General features: G+C 42.8%; 1 protein-coding gene across 1 annotated transcript in view; it reads right to left on the reverse strand.

The window, feature by feature from the left end:
• LOC124780155 (Down syndrome cell adhesion molecule-like protein Dscam2) overlaps window positions 1–14,130 on the reverse strand; it is a 436,971-nt gene extending 422,841 nt beyond the window's left edge. Inside the window, exons 1-2 of the mRNA XM_047253760.1 lie at window positions 14,088–14,130; window positions 13,850–14,011 (exon numbers count right to left, since the gene is read on the reverse strand). Coding sequence (XP_047109716.1) covers window positions 13,850–14,011; window positions 14,088–14,130 — 205 coding nt within the window. The remainder of the gene's footprint in view (window positions 1–13,849; window positions 14,012–14,087) is intronic.
• Between the last annotated feature and the right edge of the window lie 7,952 nt (window positions 14,131–22,082).

The following is a 22,082-nucleotide window of genomic DNA, read 5'->3' on the forward strand; positions in this document are numbered from 1 at the left end:
ATAAGGCAGTGAAGCAATTTCGAAGTCTCGGTGCGACGAAAATTGTCAGTCGATCTCCTAAAAACAGTTGTAATAATGATTAACTTTCTGTGATCACATGGGGAAGACTGGAGATCTGGCCTATTTATTTGAAGTAATAAACTGGATATCTTGAGCATACAAAACGGGAGGTTCGTCCAGTGTAAATCAGACGTTCCCCACTCATCCCGTGCAACACAGCGTAGTAAGCAAACACTGTCAATAATAATCAGTTAAATAATACGTGAACACACTTACTTTTGTTTAGTTCATGTATTAAATTCCTTCTCATACAGAATCTCATCAAGATGGCGACTAGCTCAACAATACATACATATACATCTTCCTCTTTCCCCGCTAATCGGCAAGCACCCCTTCATTCTTTTCATAACAGAAAACAGATAGCAGAGAAGCTATTCCATGGAGTAAATGGACGCTCCAAGGAATAATAGGGCTTGAAACTACTTTGCATTGATAATCATCGTATATTAAAGTTTAGGAATCAGTAAGATAAGAAGAGATATTTCGAGATATGTACTGAGTTATATAATTTATAAAATTTCTGAAAATATCGCGGAGAGACCGCTGCAAGAGACATTACAAGCTCTTGCCAACTATTTATTTAAATAATGCTGTTACGATTTTTTGCAAAAGTAATGGTAATTTCTCATTGTCACTGATTTTAGTTAACTTCAAATTATCATACGGGACTGCATTTTTCCTTTACAATAACAATCAAAAGTATAATTAACAGTTGCTACAAGGATGAAACCATTTTTTACTGTAAAAGCTATAATTCTGCAAACCCTTTACCTTCAGACACTCTCCTTTTTACTGTAAATAGTCATTTCTAAAGAGACCAAAGTTATTCACACTCTAACTTTTCATTCGCTTTTTAATCGCTTATGCGTGTTTATTTGTGCTATTTGTGTTTACCTGCATTTGCAAGTTTTCTTGTTGCTGTGCTGTGTGCATTATTTTCCTGTGAGGCTCAAACACGCGCGTTATGCAGAATCGCCATTACATTAGCAAACAATAACCCATCGCGGTTTGTCTGGTGCGTTGGGTGAAATATTTTTAGGGGATTTTTTTTTTTTTATTTTGACAACCGTGTGAATACTCCTCACGTTTTATGAGCCTTGCCTGTGGGTGTGAGCGTAATATTCAGTTAATCCCGGGAAAAATTAAATATTCTTGGTTTCTTTCAGTTAGTAAATATACTCGGAGTAGTGAAGCAACTTAAATAACTTAATAAAAGCAAATCTTCTGGGCCAGACTGTATACCAATTAAGTTCCTTTCGGAGTATGCTGATGCATTAGCTCCATACCTAACAATCATATACAACCATTCGTTCGACGAAAGATCCGTACCCAGAGACTGGAAAACTGCACAGGTCATACCAATATTCAAGAAAGGCAGTAGGAGTAATCCAATAAATTACAGGCCCACATCGTTAACGTCGATATGGAGCAGGAATTTAGAACATATATTGTGTTCGAACGTAATGAATTACCTCGAAGAAAACGGTCTATTGAGATACAGTCAACATGGGTTTAGAAAACATCGTTTCTGTGAAACACAACTAGCTCTTTTTTCACATGAAGTTCTGAGTGCTATTGACAAGGGAGTTCAGATCGATTTCGTATTCCTGGATTTCCGGAAGGCTTTTGAACTGTACCACACAAGTGGCTCGTAGTAAAATTGCGTGCTTATGGACTATCGTCTCAATTATGTGACTGGATTTGCGATTTGCTGACAGAGAGGTCACAGTTCGTAGTAATTGACGGAAAGTCATCGAGTAAAACAGAAGCGATTCCAGGCGTTCCCCAAGGTAGTGTTATAGGCGCTTTGCTGTTCCTTACCTATATAAACGATTTGGGATACAATCTGGGCAGCCGTCTTCGGTTGTATGCAAATGACGCTGTCGTTTATTGAATAATAATGCCATTAGAAGATCGAAACAAATTGCAAAAGCATTTAGAAAAGATATGTGAATGGTGTGAAAATTGGCAGTTGACCTTAAATAACGAAAAGTGCGAGATCATCCACATGAGTGCTTAAAGGAATTCGTTAAACTTCGGCTACACGATGAATCAGTCTAATCTCAGACCCGTAAATTCAACTAAATACCGAGGTATTACAATTACGAACAATTTAAATTGGAAGGAACACCTAGAAAATGTTGTGGGGAAGGCTAACCAAAGACTGCGTTTTATTGGTAGGACAATTAGAAAATGTAACATCTACCAAGAAGACTGTCTACAGTACGCTTGTCCGTCCTCTTTTAGAATACTGCTGCGCGGTGTGGGATCCTTACCAGATGGGTCTGATGGAGTACATCGAAAAAGTTCGAAGAAGGGCAGCACATTTTGTATTATCGCAAAATATGGGAGAGAGTGTCACAGAAATAATACAGGATTTGGGATGGACATCATTAAAGGAAAGGAATTTTTCGTTCCGATGGAACCTTCTCACGAAATTCCTGTCACCAACTTTCTCCTCCGAATGCGAAAGTATTTTGTTCTCACTGACCTACATAGGGAGAAACGATCACCACGATAAAATAAGGGAAATCAGAGCTCGTACAGAAAAATATAGGTGTAAATTCTTTCCACGCGCTATACGAGATTGGAATAATAGAGAATTGTGAAGGTGGTTTGATGATACCTCTACCAGGCACTTAAATGTGATTTTTCGAGCATCCATATAGATATAGATGTAGATCAGAGGGTATGCATCGTGGTTCCTTTCACTTTCATTTCTAGTTAGGTTTATATTCCAGGAGGCCTGTTTCGTCACAGCCACCAGTGACAGGTCACTTCTCGTGGTGGCACCATTTTGTTGTTCAAAATACTGGTTTTTAAATAAGAAACTGGTTGAGGTGAACGCTTGCTCAGACAACGCTACAATATCTTTCCCGAAACTGCTGCTAATAAGCTCTATGTTGTGCTGTAGCGAGACTGAGAGTATTACGATTAATTTTTGATGTAAGGCATTATCAGTGTGAGGTTGTGAACAGCTGTTTTCTACTGACACACCAGAATGCAGCGATGTGTGCTACTGGCGCACCAACAAGCAGCGCTAAATTACACAGTAATTTTCATGGATTTCCATGGAGGCCGCCTCTAATTTGCACACCATCCCTGGCGACCAGAGCCTGCTTTCCCGCGCCAAGATGACAGAGCTCTTGCGCCGTACACAAACACCGTGTACTATACCTCAGTTACCTGTTCAGTGTCATCTGTTACCAACAAGATTGTAACTGAATTCTATAAGGATACGGACTTTCTCACCAAACAATATTACAGAGAGCCAGCAGGAGTGGCTGAGCGGTTCTAGGCGCTACAGTTTGGAACCGCGCGTCCGCTACGGTCACAGACTCGAATCCTGCCTCGGGCATGGATGTGTGTGATGTCCTTAGGTTAGTTAGGTTTAAGTAGTTCTAAGTTCTAGGGGACTGATGACCTCCTTAGTTAAGTCCCATAGTGCTCAGAGCCATTTTAACCATTTTGAATATTACAGAGAGTCTGCCAGCCCTAAGTATGAAGGCATCAACTCTAGCAGGGAATCTTCAAAAGCCAATGATATACGTACATACATTGGTCATCAGTCAACTGACTGGTTTGACGCGGCCCGCCACGGATTCCTTTCCTGTGTTAACCTCTCCATCTCAGAGTAGCACTTGCAACCTACGTCCTCAATTATTTGCTTGGCGTATTCCAATCTCTGTCTTGCTCTACAGTTTTTGCCCTCTACAGCTCCCTCTAGTACCATGGAAGTCATTCCCTCACGTCTTAGCATATGTCCTATCATCCTGTCCCTTCTCCTTATCAGTGTCTTCCACATATTCCTTTCCTCTCCGATTCTGCGTAGAACCTCCTCATTCCTTACCTTATCAGTCCACCTAATTTTCAACATTCGTCTATAGCACCACATCTCAAATGCTTCGATTCTCTTCTGTTCCGGTTTTCCCACAGTCCATGTTTCACTACCATACAATGCTGTACTCCAGACGTACATCCTCAGAAATTTGTTCCTCAAATTAAGGCCGGTATTTGATATTAGTAGACTTCTCTTGGCTAGAAATGCCTTTTTTGCCATAGCGAGTCTGCTTTTGATGTCCTCCTTGCTCCGTCCGTCATTGGTGATTTTACTGCCTAGGTAGCAGAATTACTTAACTTCATTGACTTCGTGACAATCAATCCTGATGTTAAGTTCCTCGCTGTTCTCATTTCTACTGCTTCTCATTACCTTCGACTTTCTTCTATTTACTCTCAAACCATACTGTGTACTCATTAGACTGTTCATTCCGTTCAGCAGATCATTTAATCCTTCTTCACTTTCACTCAGGATAGCAATGTCATCAGCGAATCGTATCATTGATGTACTTTCACCTTGTATTTTAATTACACTCCTGAACCTTCCTTTTATTTCCATCATTGCTTCCTCGATGTACAGATTGAAGAGTAGGGGCGAAAGGCTACAGCCTTGTCTTACACCCTTCTTAATACGAGCACTTCGTTCTTGATCGTCCACTCTTATTATTCCCTCTTGGTTGTTGTACATATTGTATATGACCCGTCTTTCCCTATAGCTTACCCCTACTTTTTTCAAAATCTCGAACAGCTTGCACCATTTTATATTGTCGAACGCTTTTTCCAGGTCGACAAATACTATGAAGGTGTCTTGATTTTTCTTTAGCCTTGCTTCCATTATTAGCCGTAACGTCAGAATTGCCTCTCTCGTCCCTTTACTTTTCCTAAAGCCAAACTGATCGTCACCTATCGCATTCTCAATTTTCTTTTCCATTCTTCTGTATATTATTCTTGTAAGCAGCTTCGATGCATGAGCTGTTAAGCTGATTGTGCGATAATTCTCGCACTTGTCAGCTCTTGCCGTCTTCGGAATTGTGTGGATGATGCTTTTCCGAAAGTTAGATGGTATGTCGCCAGACTCATATATTCTACATACCAACGTGAATAGTCGTTTTGTTGCCACTTCCTCCAATGATTTTAGAAATTCTGATTGAATGTTATCTATCCCTTCTGCCATATTTGACCGTAACTCCTCCAAAGCTCTTTTAAATTCCGATTCTAATACTGGATCCCCTATCTCTTCTAAATCGACTCCTGTTTCTTCTTCTATCACATCAGACAAATCTTCACCCTCATAGAGGCTTTCAATGTATTCTTTCCACCTATCTGCTCTCTCCTCTCCATTTAACAGTGGAATTCCCGTTGCACTCTTAATGTTACCACCGTTGATTTTAATGTCACCAAAGGTTGTTTTGACTTTCCTGTATGCTGAGTCTGTTCTTCCGACAATCATATCTTTTTCGATGTCTTCACATTTTTCCTGCAGCCATTTCGTCTTACCTTCCCTGCACTTCCTATTTATTTCATTTCTCAGCGACTTGTATTTCTGTATTCCTGATTTTCCCGAAACATGTTTGTACTTCCTCCTTTCATCAATCAACTGAAGTATTTCTTCTGTTACCCATGGTTTCTTCGCAGCTACCTTCTTTGTACCTATGTTTTTCTTCCCAACTTCTGTGATGGCCCTTTTTAGAGATGTCCATTCCTCTTCAACTGTACTGCCTACTGCGCTATTCCTTATTGCTGTATCTATAGCGTTAGAGAACTTCAAACGTATCTCGTCATTCCTTAGTACTTCCGTATCCCACTTCTTTGCGTATTGATTCTTCCTGACTAATGTCTTGAACTTCAGTGTACTCTTCATCACTACTATATTGTGATCTGAGTCTATATCTGCTCCTGGGTACGCCTTACAATCCAGTAACAATTTAAAATGCAGAGTACTTCCCGATTTTTTCGCCATCAAACCCTCTTGCAGTGACTACTCGCCCTACATTTAGTGACGGAAAGAAAATTGCTACACCAAGAAGTTGTGTGACATAAACGAAAGTTGATAGGCGTGTTTCTATACCTGAAAGATGATGTGTACTCAATTTTCGAGCCTGCTCATAAGAGCTGCGCAAGTAATGTCAGTATGAGGATGCAAATCAGGTTTGCTTTCAATACTCTCCGTGCCGGTCGTGAGCGTTCGTTGCCTCTGTGACTGGACGTGGTGAATTGATGTTAGTCAAGAATGCCTTTCAGGCTAAAAATACACCATTACCAACACCTCACCAGGTTTGAACGAGGTCGTGTAATACGGCTACTAGAAGCTGAATGTTCCATCTGCTTTATTGCAGAAACACTTGGCAGGAATGTATACACGGTACATGATTACTGGCAGCGGCGATCACGAGAATGTACTGTCGCAAGAAGGCTGGGCTCCGGACGGTGACCTAGTACTTCCGGGAGGGAAGGCCGTGGTTTTCGGTGTATGGCTATGGCGAATTGTACTGCATCTGCAGCAACAATTTGATCAGCAGTTGGCACCACAGTTTTTTTACACCTGTTACGTTAATGATCTGATACCTAGAATACAAAAAGACCTTTTGTAACTACACAGTACTAATATTTAACAATATAAGTAATTCAGAGACCCTGCTATCCGGGCAAGTACACCGGGTAGGGACCGTGTCCCTTCCGGAAGTTCACCAGGGATTTATTGGGCTTAAGAAGTTTTAATTTGATTCACTCTTTGACGTACGGCAAGAAGCTGTAAACCCTTCGTGCTGTTGTGAACAATCCCCATTCTGACTGCATTTATTCATAAAAAGCAGTTTCATTTCTATAGAATTCTGAAAATTCCTTCCCATGATATTTGCTGGTTTAATGAAGTCGGGCTTACTCAGCAAACATGTGGCAGCCCTTTGCCTTTTAATTAAGCCAACTGGGCATAAGCCGATTATAGCTGCCGAGACATCTGTTGGTGTAGTGCCAAAGGTCCCAGTTGGTTGTACTACTATATTTCTTTGAATTCGCCTGACTGGCAAACACAGCCAGACGAGCCTCAGCCTGTGGGCCCAGACACTCGCCCCATACCCCATGATCGATGTAAGAAGATGGCAGATATTAATAACATTTGGAGGAAGAGGAGACCTCCTGTGACCTACACTTATAAGTTTATTATACAAAGCAATAGTTTTGTTACTTACTTGCTCGATTGTCTGTCGAAGGTCATCCTCTGGTCGAGGTGGATACCCAGGTATTTTGCAAACGTTTGACATCTGATTATGTCATACTTAATTTTACTAATTGGCTCTCGTATAATTTTACCGTTAAAAATAATATACGAGGTGCATTCAAGTTGCCACCGATTTTTTTTCTCCGGACTGGAAAGAGATAGAAACATGTGCATTGTTTTAAAATGAGGCCGCGTTCATTGTCAATACGTCCCAGAGATGGCAGCACCATACGGCAGATGGAATATTACCGCCAGCGGCGAGAATGAGAACTGTTTTAAATACTTAAAATGGCGACGTTTTCCTTACTTGAACAGCGTGCAATCATTCGTTTTCTGAATTTGCGTGGTGTGAAACCAATTGAAATTCATCGACAGTTGAAGGAGACATGTGGTGATGGAGTTGTGGATGTGTCGAAAGTGCGTTCGTGGGTACGACAGTTTAATGAAGGCAGAACATCGTGTGACAAGAAACTGAAACAACCTCGGGCTCGCACAAGCCGGTCTGACGACATGATCGAGAAAGTGGAGAGAATTGTTTTGGGGGATCGCCGAATGACTGTTGAACTTCTTTTCGTCGGCTGTGACAATGGATGAGACGTGGATGCCATTTTTCAATCCAGAAACAAAGCGCCAGTCAGCTCAATGGAAGCACACAGATTCACTGCCACCAAAAAAATTTCTGGTAACCGCCAGTGCTGAAAAAATGATGGTGTCCATGTTCTGGGACAGCGAGGGCGTAATCCTTACCCATTGCGTTCCAAAGGGCACTACGGTAACAGGTGCATCCTACGAAAATGTTTTGAAGCACAAATTCCTTCCTGCACTGCAACAAAAACGTCCGGGAAGGGCTGCACGTGTGCTGTTTCACCAAGACAACGCACCCGCACATCCAGCTAACGTTACGCAACAGTTTCATCGTGATAACAACTTTGAAGTGATTCCTCATGCTCCCTACTCACCTGACCTGCCTCCTAGTGACTTTTGGCTTTTTCCAACAATGGAAGACACTCTCCGTGGCCGCACATTCACCAGTCGTGCTGCTATTGCCTCAGCGATTTTCCAGTGGTCAAAACAGACTCCTAAAGAAGCCTTCGCCGCTGCCATGGAATCATGGCGTCAGCGTTGTGAAAAATGTGTACGTCTGCAGGGCAATTACGTCGAGAAGTAACGCCAGTTTCATCGATTTCGGGGTGAGTAGTTAATTAGAAAAAAAATCGGAGGCCTTAGAACTTGAATGCACCTCGTAACTTGACTTGGAAGGTGCAACTGCCAATTTTGACCTGTGTCACCAGTCCTTTCATAATGTCGTAGCTGCCTTTACTAGTTCCTCTATTCGCCTTCTACACCAGGACAAGAAGGTCGTTCGCATAGGCAAACGCCCTTAACACAGCAGCCTTTTCCTGCAAACTAGCCACAAGTGACTCAACGAACTGTTACAAATCGGTTGCGTGAAGGACAGTTCCGAGCCAGACGACCCGTAGCGTGCGTACCACTGACCCCAAACCACCGCCATTTGCGACTTCATTGGTGTCAAGCGAGAGCTCGTTGGAGGGCAGAGTGGAGGTCTGTTGTCTCTCCGGATGAAAGCTGGTTCTGCGTCGGTGCCAGTGACGGCAGTGTGTTGATTAGAAGGAGAACAACTGAGGGTCGAGTTCGAGGGTGCGATGTCACATGACTGCAGGAGGCACTCAAGTAGTTATCCCACACACCCAGACTGCAAATCAGTAGTCAATCTGGTGATTCGACCTGCTGTGCTGCCACTCATGAACTGCATCCCACAGGGTGTTTTCCAACAGGATGACACTCGCCCACATAGCGTTATCTTAACTCAACATGCTCTACAGAGAGTCGAGATGTTGCCTTGACCTGCTCAGTTACCAGATCCAGATCTGTCTCCAGTCAAGCACATACGGAACATCATCGGGTGACAACTCCAGCTTCTTCCACAAACAGCACTAACCGTACTGTATTGACCGACCAAGTGCATCGGGAATGGTGCTCCAACTCACAAACTGACATCTGGCACCTATACAACAGAAAGCATTATGGCGTTTACAGTGGTTATTAACATACCAGCAATTCACATTTGCAATGGTTTATCTCGCGCTTATAATAACCCGCTGTCTTCCAGTGTTACCTAGACAAATACGTTTCCGAAATTTCATTATTCTACATCAACAATTTTCGGTGTTGTGATTTTTTTTCCGTCAATGTAGTTGTAAATACGTCTCCCGTGGAAGACTAGTGTGCCTCACCTATCTTACAAGTTGAGTGAGCAGCGTCTTTCTGACTCTGCTCGAACACCTGCTTCCTATTCTTGCTACGTGACGCATTACTCATCCCCCTTCACCATCACCTGCTTGGCGTTCCAATACAGCCTAATTGTTGCGAATAATATTTTCATACCCTGCTCTAAGTAACCGGGCTGGTGAATCCAGTGAAGGTACAACCTCGACAGTAAAGTAACAAATAAATATAAGCTCAATTACAAGAACTTCTACGGCAGTCCATACTACACGTATTGAGTTGAGATATTCTACTGACAATATTGGGCCATGTACTACTGTATACTTCGAAATGCATGACGATCTTCGTGACTAAGAAACATTTGCAAATAATCGACGTCTGCGTTCTGTAAGCTTCCTTACGCTTTGAGGCGCATAAGTATTTGGGTACAACTATCACCCTCCCTCATATCCCGTTCCAGTTGCGAACAGTGCGCGGGAAGAACGTCTGTAGACAAGTTCTGCATCAGGTATATAGCCCCCTCGGCTCAAAAATTTTCAAGACTGCATTAATAGAAAAGAGAGAGAGAGAAGTTACGAGAATGGTTTTAATGCTTGAGGTGCTCTACATAGTTTCTCCACATTTGAGCACAGCGCACAGCACGTTCATACGACCATGTGAAACTGTCAGAAATGTTTTTCTTCGGGATGTTTCTGGTCTCGACAATCACGTTGGCTCTAATTTCGGCTATATCGTCATGTGAATTACTGCACTTCGTTCCGGTAGGTTTGTATTGATAACACCAATGATTTTTTCCAGAAAAGAATCGTCCGTGTTTTGCATTTCGTCAAGTCACGTAAGGCGTCAACACCACTTTGTTTTTGTTGAAGAGTCAAGTTTGATTTTTTCTAGAAAAGAATCGTCCGCGTTTTGCATTTCAGTCACGTCACGACAGGCGTCAACACCACTTTGTTTTTGTTCAGGAGTCAAGCTGTCAAGGACAAACTTTCTACACACCTCTCCATTCTTCAAAAAACTCTGGAAAATGCCCTGAACGCTTGATTTAAAGATGTTCAATTCGTTGCTCCGTTGCGATTTGTGACACAACAACATTGACCCACTACGGACGCACCTTCGATACTTAACAGTAATTTTCACAACTGACTGGTCGAATGCACATCTGTTGTTTACGTTTTAGTTCAAGCTAACACCGTAGTCACTCCGCTTATACGCCAGGAATAATGTCAGTCTCGGAAATTTTTTGACGGATGGGGCGTTTCTCACATTTTATCGTCGTGTTCATTTTGCAAGATGCCTGTGGTAGGAATTAATATGTTGCTTGATACTTCTCGGGATGTGCTTTTGCCAAGAGAGGTAGCAGTAAAACCTTACATGAGACAAAACGCCTTTCCGTAACGCCTGCCAATGGCGTCTCAGTGACGCTCTCGTGATTAAGGAACTAACATTTGATTATTTGCACTGCTCTTCATTGGATCTGCTCTAATTTCTTTAATAATCGTACCTAATAAGGGTCCACGACTGTCTAAGAGTATTCAAGAAGCGGTCGCCCCGCTGTTTAGTAAGCTAAAACTTCCGTGGACAAATTACATTCAAAAATTTATCTGGTATATCCTGACCTTACTGATAATTTTATGTGATCGTTTCAATTTAGATTGCTTTTGATGCATACTCTTAGATACTGAATATTTGGGACCGTTTCCAATGATTACTCGTCAATCGTGTAATCGAAGAGTAGTGGATTTTCCGCCTATTTACCCACGATACGTTTCAGCTGCTAGTCACCGTACCAACCAACCATCAACCGTTTGCAGGCCTGCCTGCATGTCGCTATAGTATTACTACAAAATAACTGCAGTTGAGCAGCATTGGGCATGGTCAGACCTCTTGTATGGGTAATCCCAATGGTACAACGCCACGTGCTGTTAGCTCCTTTCTCTTTGCATTTCCAGTAAAGGGAAGTAGAGGTCGTGGCGTAAAGTTACTGATCCAGTGTCCTGGAATTATTTTCAAACCTCTCCGCAGTGTCTCATGAATTGACGGCATGTGATACTGTTGATGGTGATTCATCAGATGGAGACGTTAAGGTGGGCGGTGTATGTCCAGCACAAACAAACATGACACCACACTAAACACACTCATTACAGTCATCTATATTTTTCAGATGCATTTGAACACACAACTCTCACGCTCCGTGAAGGAAAGGTGCCACTGTGTACGATGAAAAGTAAAAAACTTCAGAATTAGGCAGCGAAACTTGCGCTTCGAGGTAGCCCTATTGACGATTGCCATACGACTTTACTTTTTTTGCTACAATGTTCTGATTTCCGACTTACCTATTTAAAATATCCAGTCTGGTGTATACATGTAATAATGGAACCATATGTTCAGAAATCGTCTATGTTCTAATATAGATGATGCAATAAAGGCAGCTTTGAATTTCTCCCGTGTGTCGAGGTTTGTACAGTGGTGCTCCTTCGCCATTACATTGTCATGAAGAAGAAATTAGCTTGATGTTGGGTGTAACGTAAACGAGATACAGTTACTGTGGAAAGGTTTATAGACACATAGTTGCTTGCTGATTTCTATCATGCCAACACTATTTTCATTTCAGGAGCCCCGTAACAACTGTAATGAGAAATTGGCATGAAACAATTTTCTACGCTGTTGTATGTATCTTTGAAGTAAATACAAGTAAAAATTTCATTTTTCCTGGGTGAAACTGCGACTGAAAAATAAACGATACGACAAATTGTTTTCTAAATTTCCTCTTGTTTTTCGCTGACGTTCTGTGCTTCCAGGCTGTGCGGTAAGTCCCTCAATAATCTAGAAAATATTCGTTTCCTTTGATGTTGCTTTACCATGCACCATTTAGTTATTGTACGCCGATTACGTCCACAGTTCACTGAGTGCTGTTTATTCTTATTACCCTCGAGTGGTTATCAAACAAAGATTCATGGTACTTACGTTCTTGGCAAGCCTTAATGTTCCCGTCCAAATCTTGTTCATCAGATCCGGCAACTAAACACTCTTTCTTTGCCGAATTTGTTTCGAGGCCCCACTTCTTACATTCTTCAAGTTTCCTAGCCATGTACCTAGTGTCCAAGCATCTACGATAGACAACACTACGTCATCTGCAAACAATACTTTGTCACCATACTATAAGGAAATTGCAAGGAATTTTCACGTACAGGGGGGAATGAGATATACCCTTTGATCAGTATTGTAGAGAGACAAAAATAGTTCAAATGGCTCTGAGCACTATGGGACTTAACATCTGAGGTCATCAGTCCCCTAGAACTTAGAATTACCTAAACCTAACTAACCTAAGGACATCACACACATCCATGCCCGAGGCAGGATTCGAACCTGCGACCGTAGCGGTCGCGCGGTTCCAGACTGAAGCGCCCTTAACCGCGTGGCCACTCCGGCCGGCTGTAGAGAACAGACAATGCATCACATCCTACGTTACTGAGCACGGTAGTTACCCCTATAATTATTTTTATTACGTTTATGATTTCAAGTACTCCTAATTTTTAGGAAAAGTCACATATGAAAACTGTTATTTTATATTTAACAGTTATTTACATACTCGCTAAGGGAAGTGACCTAACAACGGCCAAATTGCGGCTCTTTAGCCTTTAGATTAAATAAATTTAACAATTAATAAAGTTTAATTTAAGGGTTTAATATAGTTGATGTTTATAGCAAGGTCATTGTGTTGTACAGTCTTTTCATTGTGTGAAGTATGTGGTGGTTGCTGCTGGTGACATTGCGTAAGGAATTATTGGAAATGATGTTATAGCGAAAAGGATGCGGGATGTCTACGAGCAGGGAAAGTATAGAGAGGATGTGAGTGTTAAAAGATGCATTGGATGACAGCTGTGTAAGGTTGCAGCCTTCATTTGGCATCGGGTGGCATAGAGCAGGTTATGTTGTTCGGAGATGCATGCAAGCACGGTCTTCTTGGCAGACGTGCTGGAGTGTATGCAGCTATCCGCAGTGCTATAAATACAGAGGCTATTCCGGACTTCAAGCGAGTACGCAAGTTATGTACGTCTCTCGGTAAAGATGTTAAATTAAAAAATAAATTGTGTCACCTGGACGTCGTTCCTACTCGTCTGGAGTAGTGACCGTATTAATGCCTGTGTGGCTATTTGCGCTGTAATTTTTGCTTGACTGTACGAAATAATCGAAACTGCAATCGGCAATAAATGATGTTTTTGAGTGCTTTAGGAGGGAACTGCCGGGTGTAATAATTACAAAAAGACTGCGGCCCTATTCCACATGAAATTAGTAAACTTTTCTTTGTCTCGAAGTCCCCAGAGGCAGCATTTCTCAGTTTTACTGTGTACTTCAAATTAGTATAGGAACTCTTTACAGCGACGCCTCAAACACATTTTTACCTAAAACTTGTAAACAACAGCACCACTGTTGTAGATCTCCGCAGTCCCGCTCGCTACCTCCTCATGAGGAAGAAATCGCACTCACCTGCTTCGTGAGATCCCGGCAGGATGATGGTGTCGTCCCGGAACCAGGAGGAGACGGAGACGTCGTCCCGGACGAAGGGCGGGATGACGCAGCGCAGCACCGCCGTGTTGCCCAGCAGCGCATGCGCGCGGTACACCTGCACCTCGTAGTCCTGCCGCACCACTGCAACACAAGATGCAAGTCCGCGTTACGGCCGAAACGTCGAAGGATGATCGTGTAGCTACCACTCCAACTGCACGCCAGACTTTCACAGATATCATAGTCTTCCTGTCGTCTATCATCTGGAGTGTTCTAAATGTATGGAGTTAAAGTCATACGGGCGGCGGAGGATGATAAGCTGAATATTTTGAGATCAGGAATCAACGCTCTGAAATGAATATTTCAGACGGTACGAGGTCCTGAATAAACAATGCGTGTGAGGCGCAGAGCTGTATCGAGACGATACTACGCCCCTGGCAGAAATGCAAAGATGCCCCCCCCCCTCCACCTCCCCTCCCCCCCCCCCCACCAAGGAACTTTCTGCAATTATTTCTAAGCTTGAACGAACGACACTTCCACGGAGACTTGTCCAAGAACTATATCCAGAACTAACTTTTCACTACGCACCGGAGTGTGCGCTGATATGAAGCTTCCTGGTAAAAGAACTGTGTGCGGACCGAGACTCGAACTAGGGACCTTTGCTTTTCGCGGGCAAGTGCTCTATCGTCTGAGCTACCCAAGCACGACACCCGCCACTTCCTCACAGCTTCGCTTCTGCCAGTACCTTCCAAACTTCACAGAAGCTCTCCTGCGAAACTTGTAGAAGTAGCACTCCTGGAAGAAAGGATACTGTGGAGACATGGCTTAGCCACAGTCTGGGAGATGTTCCAAGAATGAACTTTTCACTCTGTGTTGGGTTGAGTTGACAGAAAACTTAGTGGCTGATTAAAACTGTGTGCCAGACCGAGACTCGGACGGGGCATGAGTCGTGCCTGGGTAGCTCGGTTGGTTGAGCGCTTGCCCCCAAAAGGCAAAGATTGCGATTTCGAGTCTCTTATCCGGTACACAGTTTTGATCTGCCAGAAAGGTTCAAGAACTGCATGTGGTAAATGTTTGGCACAGTCTCAGCAAAGAAACGTAAGACTTTCAGCTTATTTTTAGATGAACATAGTGTACACCTAATGGTTTATAGAAGCAATGTTGTTATTCCTGAATTCTTCTTTATTTACACAGCAGCGAAGCTTGACAGCAGATAAAGTACTGGTTGTAAGAGCCTAGAAGAAGATCTCACCCGGTTAATTCTTAAACCATCTTCCCCTCCACCTCCGCCCTTGCCGACTGCCTACCTCACACCTCTTCCTCCCTTCTACAGAGAAAGTGGTAAATGATAGTGTTAGCACTTTGGTGGTCCCCGGGATATGTACGTAGACGTGCAAGCAGATGTAAAACAAGTTATACGAAGATAGTATCTGTTCTCGAAAGAACAGGTAGTATTGATGACCGTGCAGCTTCTCTAAAATAAATGATAATTAATTGAATGCCATTTTTTCCATTGCTAGTCTGCTTTTGATGTCCTTATTGCCCAGTCCGTCATTGGTTATTTTACTGCCTAGGTAGCAGAATTCCTTAACGTCATCGACTTCGTGACCATCAATTCTGATGTTGAGTTTGTCGCTGTTCTCATTTTTACTACTTCTTACGTACTTAAGAAGTTCTTTGAATAGTATAAAAAATGGGTTTTGAAAATTAATTCTAAGAAGACGGACACCTTATTAAAGTACGTAAAGAGTTTAGGTACCTGGGTAGGATGCTATCACCTGTAGGACACCCGCAACAAAGAAGGAGCGAAATGTTTGGAAATATGCATTGTCCTAATTGGAAGAAATTTATCTCTGTGGACAGAAACCTGTGAGAAACTGGATATTTAAGACGCAGAGAAATGGCTGGCTCATACCTCGACTGGAATTAGATGAGATGATGATAGGCCGTGAGGGCGAGGATTGATCAGTACGCGCCAGTCAAATGGCCTTAGAAATGAGCACTGCGAAGAATACGGCAGAGGATCGAGTTTTGTACCTAGAGGATAGTGTACCTAGCTGCACACGAAATTTTGTGGTCGGTAGTTCAGTTTAGTAAATAGAATCAGATGAAGAAATGTGCACTAGAGATAGCGGTAAGCAGTTTCTGCCATGTTATACAGTTTTTGATGATGTTAAACATGAGGTCTAAGATAACAGCAGTTGAGTGCTGTGTAATATGTTACAGCTGTTTGGAAAAAATTGTCAGTTTTTCAGTTGCAGAATTTTACGATTAGTAAAACGATATATTTTTTTAGAACTATTTATATAATAAGTGGACAGTTAAGCCATTCTTTTTCGGTCGAGCACCATCTTGTACCACAAAAGAGACGAAACATTTCTACCATGGAACATTTTATTTCCGCAAATGAACTGAGATCCTTTTCGTCGTAACGGATTTACCGGTCTTGGAAATGGAAATTTTTGTTAGTTTTCAGCAATTCCTGTTTATAAATCTATTTTGCTTGTAAGTGGTTTTGATAATACTTATCATTACTGAGTATTGCTGCGTAGTAGATTAATAATAGAACGGATAGACAGCACTGACAAGATTTTCTCGATTGCAGCGCTCTTAACTTTGAATAGAACACTTGTTCCTGGGTACATAATCACGTTATACCTTGGAACATGTTTTCACATTTGGAAGAATCTTAATTTTCAGGTGTAATGTTTTTTAATTTCAGAAAGAGACTGCAGCCCATAAGAATTGAACGCTATCATTTAAAAATAGATTAAGAAAATGTATTAAACTATTACATGGCAGGGTAAAGACGAAAGACTGGAAAAGGCACTGAGGTACAATCCTGTCCCCTATTGAGCGAAAGTTACTGGTGAAGCAGTAGTTGCACCTCACATATAAGCAACGTGTGTAATCAGTGGCGCCAACGGTTCTGAACCAACAGCTCAGTTTTGTCAATGGATTGTGTTGTAATTTCTGCAAGGGAACCGGAGCACGCCACTTTGAATAGTTGTCAAAACGTAAGTTATTGTTATTTATACTGATGATGGAGGAGAGAGAAAGAAAAGGAAAGAGAAGGAACTGTTAACATCAGCTGCATTGGGACGTTATGTGGAACCAGAGACGACGACTGAAACAGTGCTTCGGACCGGAATTCGAATCACTGCGCCATCAGGACACGTGTTTACTGCACGTGTTCGGACTATCTCTGTACGCTACCCGGCGGCTGACTCACATTCCCACTTAGCGCCACTATCCGCACTCCCCTCTAGTCCTCCAAGCTCGCTAATTTTTAGATTCCCTCTGGAGGTCGTGCGTAAATGTGCATCTGCAGTGAGGGTTGTAGATTCATTGCCCATCAAGGCGAATAAATTGTATGAGTGCGTGGTGTCCGTTCTTTCGGACATGTCCGAATCAATTATTTGAAAGTGTGGTGTCCATTCTTTCGGACAACCATCGGTGAAGATGCACGTTTACGTTCGACCTCTAGCGGAAATCTAAAAATTAGCGACCATGGTGGACATGGAGGGGAGTGCGGATAGTGGCGCTTAGTGGGAATGTGAGTCAGTCGGGTAGCGTACCGAGGCAGTCCGGTCATTTGCAGTAAACATTGTGTCCGGGTGGCACAGTGCTTAACACAGCTGTCTAGCAAGTAGAGAACGACGAAGTTCTAGCCCCTGTCCAGCACACATTTTTCCTCGTCGCCGCCGATTCCACACAAAGTCCCGATGCAGTTGATGTCATTAGTTCCTTCCCCTTCCTCTTCTTCCTCCCCAATCCCACATAAATTTACATAAAAGACACTCAGTTTTCATTTTCGACCATTGGTTCCTCATCTCAAACTACTTACAGTTGAATCCAGCACCACCTACATAGTTTTGACGCTAGAGGTATGGAGCTTCCTGTAGACACTCAGAATAAATCAACACTCTGGAAGAGAGTACTAGCTGCAAGTTACAGACTTCAAGGATGGGAACGAGCAATCCTCGTTTAATAATAGCAGTCGGAAGATGCTGAGGCAACACTTACTCCAATAGTGTTCTAAAATAGCGCGGACATGCCGAGAGGTGGTCACTAGAAATTCATACGTTTACAAGGAGGGTTATGTGCGTTGCGTATAACTTTCAAATCATAACTCTTTCTGAAAAATCCTAGAAAATTTTGGTCCTATTTAAAATCTCTTTGCGAGTTCAACCTTTTTATGAATAATTATTCGAGAAGTTTGTACAGAAACATGAAACACTAAATGGAAAGCCGCAGTCCTTAATTTCATACCGAAAAAATCGTACAAGGTTTTAAGAGACACCACCGTTCAACTGCCACTCAAACTCCCAAATGGAAGCAAGGGAAATATCTGAAAAAAGAGATAGGTGCCAGAAACGCATAAGTTTAGAACCGTGTTTTGCTAGGAGCACTCCCCAGCATTGTCTCATTTCTTAATTTGCTTTTAGAGCGTATCACTTTTACACGAAATCGAAGCGCGAAAGAGCGGAGGCGCAAAATTATAACTCTAACGTCCGCCTGATGTAGGATTCTTGAGCATATTCTAGATTTGAAGACAATGATTCTTCTACAGAAAGTGAGTGAGAAAAAAAAAAGCTTCTGTCCAAAAGTCAACACGAATTTAGAAAGGGTCGTTAATGATATGCACAAAACTGTCTTAAAACCTCTACATTTTGCGATATACACTATGTGATCAAAAGTATCCCGATACCCCCAAAAACATACGTTCTTCATATTTGGTGCATTGTACTGCCACCTACTGCCAAGTACTCCATATCAGCGACGTCAGCAGTCATTAGACATCGTAAGAGAGTAGAATGGGGCGCTCCACGGAACTCACGGACTTCGAACGTGGTCAGGTGAGTGGGTGTCACTTCTGTCATCATACGTCTGTACGCGAGATTTCCACACTCATAAACATCCATAAGTCCAGCGTTCCCGATGTGATACTGAAGTGGAAACGTGAAGGGACACGAACAGCACAAAAGCGTACAGGGCGACCTCGTCTGTTGACTGGCAGAGACGGCCGACAGTTGAAAGGGGTTGTAATGTGTAATAGGGAGACATCTATCCAGACCATCACACAGGAATACCAAACTGCATCAGGATCCACTACAACTACTATGACATTAGGTGGGAGGTGAGAAAACTTGGATTTCATGGTCGAGCGGCTGCTCATAAGCCACACATCACGCCGGTAAATGCCAAACGGCGCCTCGCTTGGAGCAAGGAGCGTAAACATTGGACGAGTGAACAGTTGGAAAACGATATGTGGAGTGACGAATCGCGGTACACAATGTGACTTGGTCTGAGTATGGCGAATGTCCGGTGAACGTCATCTGCCAGCGTGTGTAGCGCCAACCGTAAAATTCGGAGGCAGCGGGGTTATGGTGTGGTAGTGTTTTTTATGGAGGGGGCTTGCACCCCTTGTTTCGCGTGGAACTGTCACAGCACAGGCCGTCATTGATGTTTTAAGCATCTTCTTGCTTTCCACTGTTGAAGAGCGATTCGGGGAGGATATTGCATCCTTCAACACGATCGAGCACCTGTTCATAATGCACGGCCTGTGGTGGAGTGGTTACACGACAATAACATCGCTGTAATGGACTGGCCTGCACAGAGTCCTGACCTGAATCCTACAGAAGACCTTTGGGATGTTTTGGAACGCCGACTTCGTGCCAGGCCTCATCGACCGACATCGATACCTCTCCTTAGTGCAGCACTCCGTGAAGAATGGGCTGCCATTCCCCAAGGAACCTTCCAGCACCTGATTGAACGTATACCTGAGAGAGTGGAAGCTGTCATCAAGGCTAAGGGTGGGCCAATACCATATTGAAGTCCAGCACTACCGATGGAGGGCGCCACGAACTTGTAAGTCATTTTCAGCCAGGTGTCCGGATACTTTTGATCACATAGTGTATATTGTAGTGCTTCCGAACGCTTGTGACACTGTACCACACTGCAGAATATTAACAAAGACCAGAGAATATGGAATAGTTATTGAAATATATGATGCACTCGATGAGTTTTTGAGTGATAGAATCTAGAATGCTATTGTGTACGGCGAGTGCTCATCACAGAAAAAGGTATCACCAGGACTGACTGAGGGAAGTTCGGTAGGACCTGTCCTGTACTTCGTTTGAAGAATTGGGACTGTTTGCTGACAGCAATGTCATGTCTGGAAAATTATTGCAGGTAGGTATCTGTAGTGGGTGTGAGGACGATGTGGAAAGAGTTTATCATTGTTGCTTTCTTTAATCCAGATAAATGTGCTTACCCAGACGGCTACGTTCGAAAATGATACGCTGCCTGACTCAGTTCACGTCGACACAGCTGCAGCGATGCGAAACGATATGAAACGAAACTAGCAAATAAAGTACACATTACTCCACTCCATTTTGGTCAGATGCAGCAACAGTGGTTCAGTGTTCCAAAATTAGAAAACAGTCTCTGTTGCAAATGGTTTTTTAATAATGGCGTTATTTTGTACATCGAATGCCGCATTAGACATATTTAAAGGCCACTGTTATGATGACGTTGAAGTGAAATCCGCAGTCGTCAAATATGGACATAGGAGAACCAAACCATGGAGGTGCGAAGACAGGTTGGCGATCACAGCCATGTATCACAGCGACAAACACGCACTGCTCTACGCCACGTATATGGTGAAGCTTCCTTGTTAACAGAAAGAATTTCAATGTAAATAACACACGACAATTTTATTCACTCGTAAAGCCGGCTGTGTAGTTCTAACTCGTGCACCGTAATTGGACAACGTCAACACTTTATAATAAGAACTATATAAATGACTCAAAATAATTGTGGAAAGACGTCAGAAGAACTTGTGAATCTGAAAACAGAAACGTATTTCAAAAAACACAACAATGTACAGTATTTGACTGTCAGTAGTTGCTGTCAAGCAGTGTTCTTCTATTGGGATACTTTATTTTACAATTTTTCGATGCTGTTTCACTATCTCCGTACGCAGTTGGACGGAAGTTTCAGTGGGGACAAAGTAATTACTGACAAATGACTAAGAGAAAATATCTGAGATTTCAGTTCAAGTCCTGTACGGGAAATTTTGAATGGAATTTTACAGTCGTTGCTTATCTTGTCTCACAAGACAGCCAACAACATTTTTATTATTATCTAAATTCTTCTCGAGGCCTCTTGGAGGTTACTGATTTGAGAAAGATAGACACACTTGTCCATGCGTGCTACTAAGAGGAATGCTGGTGGTGTGTAAAAAGTATTGTCTAGAAAAAACTTTTAATTATTTCATACAGGGTCTTCGTAAATTCCCTTTAGAAACTTCTAGGACGTGCAGAGGGGAGTGTGAACGTAATATTTTGAATAGGAACCCATGTTCGGAAACGTACCGTTTCCGTTAGACGACAGTTTCAATTCAGATGTTTAACTCATAAACTTCTGCTTGAGAAACTGAATTTGGCGTGAAGCAGTACAATTATTATTTAACAGTTCGAAAGGAAACATAACGGAGCACCCATTTATCACTTAAACACGTTTCTTTGTGTTAAGACTTAAACATTATGGGTTTACGTTATTACAAACCAAAAACGACGCCAGCACACTGTACGTACCGAACAGTACAGATGCATTAAAACAGCGGCTCGATTGGTGACCACCAGTGTTGTTACAGACATTGTACCTACAAGGCACGTTCTGGTACACACTCTCCACCCCATGTGGTGTATCTTCAGTTTCTAGTGCAGCGGCCGGAACTCTTGGACGCGTTACACGTTGGAAAAATTACGTCAGAAATCGACAAGAGCTTCCAAATCATTTTCATGAGTAAGGACGAAGGGCAAATAGTGGAATAACGCTTACCGGGGTATTTCAAGTCCGTTTGCCACAAGCCCTTACCGTCCTGTGTGCGCGGTCGGGCCACAGAGAGGAGGGGTCCCTGTATGCCGGAGGTTAAATCGGCTTTGGCAGCGCCGCAGCGGTCCTTTACCAGCCACAGTAACGAGTATCTACTCGCTCGTGGCCAGCATTCTATTCGGCAGTGAACTTGTAAGGCAAAGGATCTGTAGCATCGCTAGCAGCCTGCTAGCAGTCTTACTGGTAACAGCTGGTTACTGTAAGCAGCTTGCGTGGAGGGAACTTGAGTCCACCACAAAGGAAGGTCGCGATTTGGAAGCGTACTACTGTAAAACCACGCTGTAGCACAGGCTATCGAATTTGTGGTAACTCA

This window comes from Schistocerca piceifrons, chromosome 1 (assembly GCF_021461385.2).
Source record: "Schistocerca piceifrons isolate TAMUIC-IGC-003096 chromosome 1, iqSchPice1.1, whole genome shotgun sequence".
Lineage (NCBI taxonomy): Eukaryota > Metazoa > Arthropoda > Insecta > Orthoptera > Acrididae > Schistocerca > Schistocerca piceifrons.